This window comes from Dendropsophus ebraccatus, chromosome 5 (genome assembly GCF_027789765.1).
Source record: "Dendropsophus ebraccatus isolate aDenEbr1 chromosome 5, aDenEbr1.pat, whole genome shotgun sequence".
NCBI classification, from domain to species: Eukaryota; Metazoa; Chordata; class Amphibia; order Anura; family Hylidae; genus Dendropsophus; species Dendropsophus ebraccatus.
This window is the reverse complement of record NC_091458.1, coordinates 33,035,721-33,048,745: the sequence shown is the minus strand read 5'-3', so window position 1 is coordinate 33,048,745 and position 13,025 is coordinate 33,035,721. Positions and strand designations below refer to the sequence as shown.

Sequence of the window (13,025 nt, the reverse complement as noted above, 5' to 3'; positions counted from 1 at the left end):
ACACTGAGACGCAAGGGACGATACCCGAGCGTACAGGTCTGGTCTAGGTCTGAAGCCAGGGTTGTGGAGTCTGAGTCAGAACTAGTTTTGGCTGGAGTCGGAAAAAATGTACCGACTCCAGCTTTAAAAAAAAAAGAAAAATTTACAATTGAGTTTTGATATGAATTTTATACGTTTTGCTCATCAATATATATTATTAGCAACATTCTAATAGGACACTGGCCCTATTACATAAGGGTGGTCGGGGAATATATCAGTAATAGGACACTGGCCCTATTACATAAGGGGGTCGGGGAATAGTTGTCAGTCACTATTTGGCAGTTTGTTTCTGAGCTGGAAGAGTCCATTGTGTGGGGGGAGATCTGTGCTGTTCTCTTCCTGGATGATTGTATATGAGCAGCAGTGTAATATGAAGATATCCTGCGTAATATAGAGGAGAAGCCATAAGTAGTGTAGCAGTAACTTCTGTCCTCAGTGTGGTGTTTTTCTTCAATGTTCTATGGCTACAGCAGGCTGTGTGTGTGTGTGCGCGCGCTATGGCGTGCCCCCACACTCACCCTTCTCTATCACTATGTGTGACTTCTCTATATCATTAAGGCTGACATCTATATTACAGGTATCTGGCAGTGTTTGTGTGTATGGTGAATATTTAGTTAGAAATAGAGATGAGCGAACCTTGAGCATGTTCGAATCCATCCGAACCCAATCGCTCGGCATTTGATTAGCGGTGGCTGCTGAACTTGGATAAAGCTCTAAGGTTGTCTGGAAAACATGGATACAGCCAATGACTATATCCATGTTTTCCAGATAGCCTTAGGGCTTTATCCAACTTCAGCAGCCACCGCTAATCAAATGCCGAACAATCGGGTTCGGATCGACTCGTGCATGCTCCAGGTTCGCTCATCTCTAGTTAGAAACATAGAAGACTGTCAGCAGGAAAAGACCACCTGCTCCATCTAGTCTAGTTGTGAGTAGTTCAGGACATGGAGGCTGAAGACTGGCTGCATCCACTGCACACACAGGAGAAGCTGCTTTATATTTTTCCTTATTCCCTCAGAAGTCGCCCCAGGATCATGTAGGACATTAGGGAGAAGCTGCTGAGCCAGTGTGATAACTCCCCTGGTATAGGACTGGCCATTTATGAAGGAGTCGGACCTGATAAAATTCAGGAATCGGAGCTGCGGCTTACAGACTCCACAGCCCTGTCTGAAGCAGCTGCCAACTATGTAAAAGACTCACACGCATTCTGCCATAGCAAAATGGTACAAAGTTTTTAAAGAACATATTTGAGGGTGTGTTCACATGTTAAACAGAACCTGTCTCAAAGACAACGTTATCTAATCTATCACCATCATGTTATAGAGCAGGAAGAGCTGAGCAGATTGATATCTTTGTAGGAAAAGAGTCAGTATAAATTATTGATTGAAATCCCTCCATTCTGAAGGAGTCCAGTGCACTATGTCACTCAATGGACTGGACTCCTTAGCATGGAAACATGAGATTTCAATTAGTGATGAGAAAATTTACAGTAGGAACAAAGCAAAGCACTTTGTTCCTATCTGCGTTCTGCTCATCAGGCTGTGGTGCCAGTGTTCTTATCTTTGGTGGGCGTTTTGGAGCAATTCCTTTCAAAAAAAAATATGCAAATGAGCTCCTTTGATGTACTGGGAGTCTCAGACTCCATTCTATAGTCGGGGGAATTCTGCTGTCTGCCCAAAAAACTGACATGCCAATTCTTACAATGGAATTTGCCCGACCATAGAATGGAGTCTATGGGACGGGCAGAGATGTGCATGGCGGAATCTGCGGGAACTTCTCAGTGTAAATTCCGCCGGATTCCGTCACTAGTAAGTGCTCACGGCTGCGCCTCTACGCCTGTGCCATAAACACCATTCTATGCACGGGCGGATTCCGCTGAAAGACATGTCAACTCCTCGGCAAAAAGCGGAATTGGGATGCCCATAGAATGGTGTCTATGGAGCTGGCAGAAAGGCGCACGGCTGTGAGCACGTGCTAGCGACGGAATCCGCCAGAATTTATCCGTGCGGATTTCATCATGTGAACCCACCCTAACAAAGCAACTGGTCGCTAATCTGCAGTGGGTCACACTTTTTATTCTTAAATTGCTCAGAGTCTCTTTAAAGTGATGTTTCAAAGTTAGGAAAACATTGAATCTTGAGACAGCATCACTTGTGTTCTCAGTTTGTGTAAGTTGTAATAATGCTTAAACCTCAGGACAGGCTGGTGCAGTTATGGCACCAGGTAACATTGCCTATAATGTTGAGCGAATTTCAGAAAAGTGGCCACTGTAGGGCTACCAAAAAAACAAGGATACAGCCATAGGCTGTATGTTTTCCAGGACTTATGGCTACATCCAACTTCTCCAGACATTGATAGGCCATCAATCATTTAATCCTGAAAGAATTTAGAGATATGCTTTACAGCAAGACTCATAGACATAGGCACAAATAGACTGGACTAGATACATTTGGGGCATGTGATCTGTGCAGATGTCATTGTACAGGCAGGGGCAGCCTGAGCTGTGAGAATAAGCTATTGTGAATAGTGTCTGAGGAGGAGAAGGTTGCTGGAAAGCTCTTTATAGCAGGAAGCCTAACCTTAGTGGTCATAAAGCAGGCTTTTAAAATAGTAACATGGAAAGTTGAAAGAAAAATGTAATTTAAACAATAGCTTTTTACTATTTAAACAATAGCTTTTTACTATTACTGACGAGTAGCCTAACTAGACCGGATCTTTTGTAAACAAATACAGCAAAACATTAATTTTTAAACAAAACTTTTTATGGAGAATAAAATCACAAAACTCATTGAAGACTTAAAGAACACACAGATGCCGAGGGGGGCACTAAAGTTCTGGTGATGTTCTCTACAAGTTGAAAAAAAAAAATAAAAGTCCATAAAAAGAAAAACAAGTCAATAAGGTCTCATACGTCCTGATGGGGGCGGAGCTCTGTTGGGTGGCGTTATTGCTATGTCTAGGTAATCTCCAATCTGGAACCTCTGTGATTGTAAAGTCATTGCGTCATCTGATCCCTTTCTTCCAGAAATTGTGCTCCCAATTTCCTTTACCCTGCAGGAATAAGCAAGACAGTTAGTACTTACTAACAAAACACCCTATATTAGGTTACGTGTCACAATGTTACTGTTAGTTATTCTTTATAAGTCACACAGACACTTCAAAAGTTACAGTAAATTTCCCCCATTACATATCTCACACAGGCGTGAGAGTATGGAGTATCGGTGCAGGTGTCATTGTCGAGAATGCAAAAGGGTATAAGTAAGGCAAAGGGCGGCATAGTGGGCTTAGGGACGGGAACCCTAGGCTCCACCTCTTTGACACTGTTACAGCATATTATAAAAGCGTTAAACAAAATAAAAGTACAACTGCAGGATTCCAAGGTATGGCAGCAAGGCTTTTATCAACACTGACACCAGCTAAATATGTGTTGGGGGGGTGCTTTCAAATTAATTGGGGTCTCACTTCTGAAGCCCCCTCCAATTGTTAGTTATAGCCAGGTAAAGTACGCTTCATTCCCCATCTGGCAGCCTGATCTGTAGGGAAGGGACTCCACAGACCATGTGCTGCGATGGGTTGAGCATTTGACCTGGCTATAATTTTGTAAAAGTAGAGTTGAGTGAACTTAAAGTTAAAGTCCAGGTTTGGCAGCTTCTCCGGACCAGAGCCCTGAGTGTTTCACTTCATGGGTCTGGAAAAGTTGGTCACAATCTTCTATTGACTGGACAGCACTTTCACCAGGACAATGTTAGACCTCTCCACATACCTGTAGCTCGGTCGCTTGGGGTCTGGATAAACAATAGCGAAGTTGAAGTGTGTTCCCTTTTTGCGGGCCTCTGGGTATACTTCCTTCACCAGGCTGGTGAGCTCTTTCAATGTAGCATCCATCCTATCATAAGACAGAAAAGATGAGTTATTCCTGGTGGTGGGGGTCGGACCAACCTCTAGCACCCCCCCCCCTTACCAAAGTCAACACACTTCAGTGACCTACAACACAGCCTGCTGCGGGTCCCTACAGCAGGTGGTCAGGAGCTTTGCTGTGCAGGGAACTGCAGCATCTATCACTACTGCCCCTTCACTTTTATTTAGAGAATCATTGTGGACCCCCATTATGTACTAATCTGTACTTCTGAGCAGTATGCCATAACTTTCCATGGGAGACAAACAACCCTGAAATATCAGTGTGCAGTGCCCACAGTGTCATTTTATCACTTCTTTCAGGTTACCATTTCTTGATAACGTCTTACCACGTGTAGATCTGTAACTCGCTGGACGGGACGTTTCCCCGATTAAACTCGTCCATTCGGTGATGCCTCCCATTGTTCGTGGTAAAGACTCTCAGGAGAAGAGGACAAGTCTGGAAGAACACAACAAGGATTAAAACTTAATAAACACACCTAAAATGTGCCATATCCTGCAGTAATTGTTCTGCTAAAAACCTCTACTGGAACCATCATATATAAAGGCCATGTCCACCTCTGCAAATATACTTCACTGCCCCAACAGTTTGATGCCATGGACACACATAGGTCTGCATAAGAGCTGCAGACTCAAAGCCAATCAGCTATTGTTATAAATAGGAGGGTCCCAGTGTATGGATTCCCACTGGTCAACTAGTCTTCTTATATTAGGACCAGTTCACACTGAGGAATCAGCAAGTAAAGTGTTCTCGCAAAATTCTGCGTGGAAAGTGCTCCGCGCAAATTCATTTTTAATCTAATGAAATTCACGATTGTTTCAATTTCGCGCTGAATTTCCGCAAGCATTCCACACGTAATCTGCACTGATTCCGCACTGAAAAATTTCAGAGCAGAAACTCGCCGCTCAATTCATTTTGATGAGATTCCGCCAGAAGAATTAAGTGAATTCTGGTAATTGTGGAAAATTCCGCCGCGGAAAATTCAGTGCGGAAGTGCCGCTGTGTGAATTGCAGAGCGCAATTTCCATTGAACTCAATGGAAATTGGCTCTGCGCTATATTTTTAGGCAGAATTTTCAGTGAGGAACCAGCGCTGATTCCCCAGTGTGACCTGGCCCTATGAGGGAGCGGACGTCACTTTGTTCATCCATCAGAATCACTTTAATTCCCAGTGTTTTCTCTGCAAAGCGTCACCTTAGCAGCGATTATATACTATATATATATATATATATATATATATATATATATATATATATATATATATATATATATATATATATATATATATATATCTTCAGTGGAGACAGGCTAATTTACAGTACACAAAATCTGAATCTCAGGAATTGGCTAGTGCTTTGTCTAGAAAAAAGTAGACCAGGTTTGCAAGTGCTCAGATTTCCCAGAGAGGTCTCCTGTGATCATATTATAAAAGGATACATGGATATACAGCTGCACTTCACTCAGGTCGTCCAATAACAACGATGCAGTTTCAGATTGTATGACCCTCAGAGGTCTCCCGGAGCTGACGACCATAATGCAGCACTCTCTGCAGTGAGACCCCAACTTAGTTTGAGATAAACTGCATATCTATGAATCCTTACAGGAGCAGCCATGAGATACATCACAGATAGATGAGCACAACTGGAGCATGCTCACGGCCAAGCAGCGTTTGAATACTGCGGTTGGAGAAGCTGGATGAAGCCTCAGGGAGTCCTGAAAAACATCTCCATCTTCTCCAGGACTCCATAGAGATGCATCCACCTTCTTTAGCCGCTGGTATTCAGATGCCGAACAATGGGACTCCAGCTGCACTCATCTCTGGTCCTAGGAGACTCCCTGACTGACTGCGGCACTGGCAAAGCTGAACCTTTTCTCCACAGAAGGAATGGCGGCCCATGCTTGACGTTCAGCGATTTGCGCCCTAACGTCCCTCACCTGCAGCGATATGCGCCCTAACGTCCCTCACCTGCAGCGATATGCGCCCTAACGTCCCTCGCCTGCAGCGATATGCGCCCTAACCTGCAGCGATATGTGCTGATCCCCCCTCACCTGCAGCGATATGTGCTGATCCCCCCTCACCTGCAGCGATATGTGCTGATCCCCCCTCACCTGCAGCGATATGTGCTGATCCCCCCTCACCTGCAGCGATATGTGCTGATCCCCCCTCACCTGCAGCGATATGTGCTGATCCCCCCTCACCTGCAGCGATATGTGCTGATCCCCCCTCACCTGCAGCGATATGTGCTGATCCCCCCTCACCTGCAGCGATATGTGCTGATCCCCCCTCACCTGCAGCGATATGTGCTGATCCCCCCTCACCTGCAGCGATATGTGCTGATCCCCCTCACCTGCAGCGATATGTGCTGATCCCCCTCATCTGCAGCGATATGTGCTGTACAGTCCCTCACCTGCAGCGATATGCGCTGTAACCTCCCTCACCTGCAGCGATATGCACTGTAACCTCCCTCACCTGCAGCGATATGTGCTGATCCCCCCTCACCTGCAGCGATATGTGCTGATCCCACCTCACCTGCAGCGATATATGCTGATCCACCCTCACCTGCAGCGATATGCGCTGTAACCACCCTCACCTGCAGCGATATGTGCTGATCCACCCTCACCTGCAGCGATATGTGCTGATCCACCCTCACCTGCAGCGATATGTGCTGATCCACCCTCACCTGCAGCGATATGTGCTGATCCCCCCCCACCTGCAGCGATATGTGCTGATCCCCCCCTCACCTGCAGCGATATGTGCTGATCCACCCTCACCTGCAGCGATATGTGCTGATCCACCCTCACCTGCAGCGATATGCGCTGTAACCTCCCTCACCTGCAGCGATATGTGCTGATCCACCCTCACCTGCAGTGATATGCGCTGTAACCTCCCTCACCTGCAGCCATATGCGCTGAACCACCCCTCACCTGCAGCGATATGTGCTGATCCACCCTCACCTGCAGCGATATGCGCTGATCCACCCTCAGGGACCAGATGTTTTACCTATGTGGAAATGACCCTGGGTCTGTCTGGGACTTGTGGTTCCTCAGCACACTATGACTGTCAGCAGGTCCACTATCCACTGGCTGCTTCCCATGCTGATGATGAAACTACAACTCCCATCATGCTGGGTGATATAACATGCTGGGAGTGGTAGTGCTGCTGCAGGGGAGCACTGCACTAGCTGAGGAGGAGGAGGGAGAAGCTGCTAAGGTGAAACACTGCAGAGATCTCACTGACTACCATGCAGGAGCACTGCCTATATACACATGTACAGGTGCGGCCGCCGTTACCTTCTCCCGGTCAATCGGTTTCTCCGGTTCCTTCTTAATCTCCTCCTGCGTCACCCGCGACTCTACCGCCATCTTCTCCAGTTTCTAAGCTGCAGTGATAACCTCGCGTCCAGCGGCCTGACTGCTCACACTCACACTCGCTTCCCGGCGCCTTCCGGTAGTGACGTCGTCACGTTGTACGTCCGCGCCCACTTCCTGTTTGCCTATACTCCGCGGACTCTATGGTAACGTAATCTCGCGTACAGGGTGTGAGTGACGTCATCACGCTGTTGGTAGTCACAGAGGTGGAGCCAGCGAAGATGTTATTAAAGTCACTATTTATCTTTCTCTACACTTACCCTTTATTCCTAGTGATACTTTTAGGTTAATAAAACCTTGTATGCTTAACATGTGACTTAAAGGGATTGTCCAGGATTACAAAATATAGCTGTTTTCTTTCTGAAAACAGTGCCAGACTTGACCTTGTGTGTTATTACAGCTTGTCTCCATTCACTTCAATGGGAAAAAACTACTCACAAACTTAGGATAAGAGTGGTGCTGCTTCTGGAAGAAAGCAGCTGTGGCTTTCTGATCCTGGATAACCCATTTAACACCACAGCCATTGTATTCCTCCCTGCATTTAAAGAGCCCAAACTTTTTTATTTCAGACAGAGCCAAATGGGGGCTTATTTCTGCAGGACAAGTATTACTTTTTAATGGCACTCATCATTTCACTGTATAATGTATTGGTGGGTTTACCAGACAGTAAAAAAGAGAGCTACCTCCTAACAATGGCTCCTAGATACCCCCAGGACTTACAGTAGGGCAGAATAGGGAGACTAGTCAGCAGTCCCACAAGGAAATTATACAAAAAGGTATCAATGCAACAATTGTAGAACAGTGACTCACCATTAGATGGCAGGAGCTGATGGGAGTAGTAGTTTTGCAGGATAGCACAGATAGCATGCAAGGAGTGGAGCATAATATATAAGACTTAGGGTGCCTTTACACAGAGAGATTTTAAGCCAAAGCCAGGAACAGACTATAAACAGGGAACAGGTCATAAAGGAAAGACTGAAATTTCTCCTCTTTTCAAATCCATTCCTGGCTTTGGCTTCAATAATCTGTCAGATAAATCTCTCTGTGTAAAGGCACACTAATGGTGTGTTTACACAGACAGATTTAGCTGACAGACTGTTGAAGCCAAGGCCGGGAATGGATTTAAAAAGAGGAGAAATCTCAGTCTTTCCTTTATGACCTGAATAGACATATGTAATCAAGTAAATGGATCCCTAAATAGGCTATGGCATGCAGTCATGGTGCCCTCTATATGTCCCTTGTAGTAGTAGGAGGAGGCAGATAATTGTGGGACATGTCAAATCTTTTGGCAGATGGCGGATTGAGCTTGAGAATATAATTCAGTCAATAGGACAGGAGGAACTTCAAGTGGAGTCCAGCGCACGACCTCCGCTTAAAATTTCTGTGTGTGTTCTGTAGTGGGAACATACCCTAAAGAGCCCTATACACTTTATTTTTCTGTCAAACAAATATGCCGTTAGTGGTATGTGTATGCAAAACCACAGCCCTTTGTTCTTGGAGAGATAATCTGCCACCAGACCTGTCTGGCTGCAGCTTACCCCTCCCCATAGAGAACACAAGAACGCTCAGCTGTGTATAGGGAGAACGGGAGAGAAAACTGTAGGCCTACTAATACTTCTGCTTCCTGCTAGATTCACTTGTGGCTTTGTCCCAAAAATGGCACTGGCAGTTATTTAAAAAAAAAAAAAAAGAAATTGCTGCGTGTGACTGTAACCTTATACAAGCAGAATAGCAGGGAGGTGACACTGATGAATATGATGAAAACAGAGCACAACTGAGCACAATATAAATCCATCAAAATGAATGGGAAGTTTAAACAAATCTGTTAAACTGTCCAGAGCAGAAGTTTTCTTTGGGCATTCCCATAGAAAACCTCTCCTACACTGAAGCGTTCCTGTGTCGGCCAGAGGTGGCAGCAGAGAGCTTTGTGTCTGAATGAAAATAAAACAACACTTCCTGCAGGACATACAGTAGTTGATAAGTATGGGAAGACTTGAGATTTTTTTATAGAAGTAAATGACAAATCTACATAACTTTCTGACACCAGTTGATTTGAAAGAAAAAGATTTTCACTGGACAACCCCTTTAAGTTTCGTTTCTCTGCTATCAAAATGGAAAAAGGAAAGGAAACTGTGGCAAAGGGTACAACACCGGTGTGGACATAGCCTCATCTAGTTTGTGCAAAGCGGGGCGTCTGAAGGGGACACAAGATGTGGACATCGAAGGAAATCTAATAATGTTGGGGACACAGAAGGAGATCTATAATAATGTGGGGCGTACAGAATGGGACAATAATAGAGGTGGGAGCCCCGAAGAGGGCTGCTTATAGTATTGGCGCCTAATCCCTATATGAGGCCCTCGGCTTGCTTCTGAATTATGGATAGTCACGGGTACGGTATGTGACCCGTGGTTTTATTCATTCCCATGTAACCGACGGAAAGAGCCGAGTAAAGCGCTCTTCCATGGAATACCCCTTTAGGCTGGGTTCACACTACGTGTATTTCAGTCAGTATTGTGGTCCTCATATTGCAACCAAAACCAGGAGTGGATTAAATACACAGAAAGGATCTGTCCATACAATGTTGAAATTGAGTGGATGGCCGCCATATAACGGTAAATAACTGCCATTATTTCAATATAACAGCCGTTGTTTTAAAATAACAGCAAATATTTGCCATTAAATGACGGCCATCCACTCAATTACAACATTGTGTGAACAGAGCCTTTCTGTGTTTTTAATCCACTCCTGGTTTTGGTTACAATATGAGGACCACAATACTGACTGAAATATACGTAGTGTGAACACAGCCTTAAAGTGTACCTGTCGTTTTAACTTTCAAAATCTAAATCAACAGTAGATGTGATATAAAGTAAGTTTGTAATTTACAGTCGTTATTTTTTGTTGTTATCATGCTGTAAAACAAAACTGAACTTACCAGAAATCCAGGTCCAGTCTCCTGAAGGTAGCTATACTTACTGTATCCAGGTCCAATCACCTGAAGGCTGCTATATAACAGCTATACTTACTGTATCCAGATCCAATCACCTGAAAGCTGCTATATAACACAGCTATACTTACTGTATCCAGGTCCAGTCTCCTGAAGGCAGATATATAGCAGCTGTACTTACTGTATCCAAGTCCAGTCTCCTGAAGGCTGATTATATAACAGCTATACTTACTGTATCCAGGTTCAGTCTCCTGAAGGCAGCTATATAACAGCTATACTTACTGTATCCAGGTCCAGTCTGCTGAAGGCAGCTATATAACAGCTATACTTACTGTATCCAGGTCCAGTCTCCTGAAGGCAGGAGAAAAAAAACAGACTAATCACAGGAATTCCGGCCAGTACAGAAAGTCACGGCTCAATGTGTCCATCAGCCACATGACTGCCTTCTCTCTGTGAGCGATCAGATGGCCTGGAATACACAGGACTTCCTGTTTTCTGAGTCAGAAAACAGGAAGTGCCGTGTTTTTCATAATTTAAAAAAAATAATTAATAAAAATTGCAAACTTGCTTTATATCACATCTACTGTTGATTTAGATTTTGAAAGTTGTAACGACAGTGACACTTTAAGAGTAAACAAGCCTATAGGACACTATCTGCACCACTGCATCTTGTCCTGCGAAAAACAGAAACAATATGGCTTTCATTTTCAAGACTGTTTGCCATCCTTTTCATAGGAAACAGTAGCCCTTTCCTTAATCTTCACCTTGAAGAGGTGAACCAGCTAGGAATATTTTCCAGTGTGTGAATACCAATCTGCTGAACAGTTTAACCTGAGGTGATAGAGTGAATGGCATTCTATACAGAGGGGATACATCCAGATCAAGGGTTACATTGTAACAGATTCATCATGATGAGGAAATATGAGAGCTGACAGATATACATACCAAAGCATGCCCAGCGCCTTCTGCATATTGTGTGGAATGTGTTTCTTCCCCTACAGCTCTGTGGGGGAGCGCTGAATTGGTTACAGTAAATAGCTTTATTTATAGCCAAATCCTAGGTAGATATGTGCCCCATTTGGATTGTGCTTTAATGGCTACTGCATATTTTACAGGCAACGCAATGTAGCAGAGGGAATGGCAGGACGGTAACCCTTTAAGTGCTGCGCGCTCTGCAGATGCCGGAATAGAAGGGAGGTAAATTGTGTTAATAAATGGTTGAAGGAGACGCTAATATATGCATTTAGGCTAATGGGATTCCTTAGTGGAGCCAGAAATGTCAACTTCACTTCTTAGACTTGGGCGGCAGGTATTTTTGGGGTTGCAGATTGTATGCCATAAGGGGCAGACGCAGAATAGGAAAATCCCAAGAGACACGGGCTTGGAAATTTGATGTTTTTTTCTGACTTGTGTCTTTTCTCATTTATATAAAAAATTTAAACTGACTCCAGGCGTGCAGGAGCTGGCTACAGTTCTGTGGGTGTTGGATGGATTTAAGGAAACTATCAGCAGTTTGGAAGCATCTAACCTGCTGAGATGTCCGTATAGCACACAGAACGCTCATTTTCTTACCTTGATCCTTGGCTCAGTTACGAGTACTTTGCAGATTATTAGATATATATATGAGGCAGTTTGGTGCACTGGGGGCAGAACTACCACCCTCAGTACACTGATCTCCCCCCTGGCCGACTGCCCCTTCAAATGAATATCCATCCGACGCTCTGCAGAGGTGAGCGTCGAAATTATGTCACCACAGAGCGCTATCTGGGTATTCATGAAATCGAGCCAGATCAGTGCACTGAGGGTGGTAGTTCCATCTCCAGTGCACAAGACGGCCTCACTAGCATATGGATTAAACTATGAAGCATATTTGGCACCGAGGATAAAGGTTTCTCATCATCCTTTGCGCTATAGGAAGATACCTACAGGTTAGAGGCTTCTCTTCAAGGTTCTTGTTTTGATACCTAAGTCATCCATATCTCATGTCCCACCCAGATCAGATAGTAGAATTGAGCTTCATTCCTTATACAACCATACAAACAGGGCCGTATTTACCACTAGGCACCCGTGGTCCCGTGCCAAGAGTAGCACCTTTCAGGGGGCAGCACCTGGGCAGCACCAGGGAGCAGAGGAAAAGGAAACAGCTTCTTTTTTGTTTGTCCCACTTTCCATTCAGACTTGCCAGTAAATCTGGTGTCTTTTCAGGGGGGTTGGGTGAATGGCGGTATTTGTCAAGTCTGGTATGGCGGTGTTATCCAGTCACAGTATGGTGGTATTGGTCAGGTCTGGTGGTGTTATCCAGTCACAGTATGGCGGTATTGGTTAGGTCTGGTGTTGTTATGCAGTCAGAGTATGGTGGGATTGGTCATGTCTGGTATGGCGGTGTAATCCAGTCACAGTATGGTGGTATTTGTCAGGTCTGGTGTGCTGGTGTTATCCAGTCACAGTATGGTGGTATTGGTCAGGTCTGGTATGGCGGTGTTATCCAGTCACACTATGGTGGTATTGGTCAGGTCTGGTGTGACAGTGTTATCCAGTCACAGTATGGTGGTATAGCTCAGGTCTGGTGTGGCAGTGTTATCCAGTCACAGTATGGCGGTATTAGTCAGGTCTGGTATGGCGGTGTTATCCAGTCACAGTATGGTGGTTTTGCTCAGGTATGGTGTGGCAGTGTTATCCAGTCACAGTATGGCGGTATTAGTCAGGTCTGGTGTGACAGTGTTATCCAGTCACAGTATGATGGTATTAGTCAGG

The 13,025-nt window shown here is 44.9% G+C and overlaps 1 protein-coding gene across 1 annotated transcript; it reads right to left on the bottom strand.

Annotated features, from left to right (window-relative positions):
- Positions 1–2,779: 2,779 nt before the first annotated feature.
- SAP18 (Sin3A associated protein 18) lies at positions 2,780–7,420 on the bottom strand. The gene is made up of 4 exons (XM_069972046.1): positions 7,246–7,420; positions 4,284–4,393; positions 3,803–3,925; positions 2,780–3,090 (listed from the first exon to the last, which is right to left on the bottom strand). The coding sequence occupies exons 1-4, from the start codon at positions 7,315–7,317 to the stop codon at positions 2,934–2,936; spliced, it is 462 nt and encodes a 153-aa protein (XP_069828147.1). The 5' UTR covers positions 7,318–7,420; the 3' UTR covers positions 2,780–2,933.
- Positions 7,421–13,025: the final 5,605 nt, after the last annotated feature.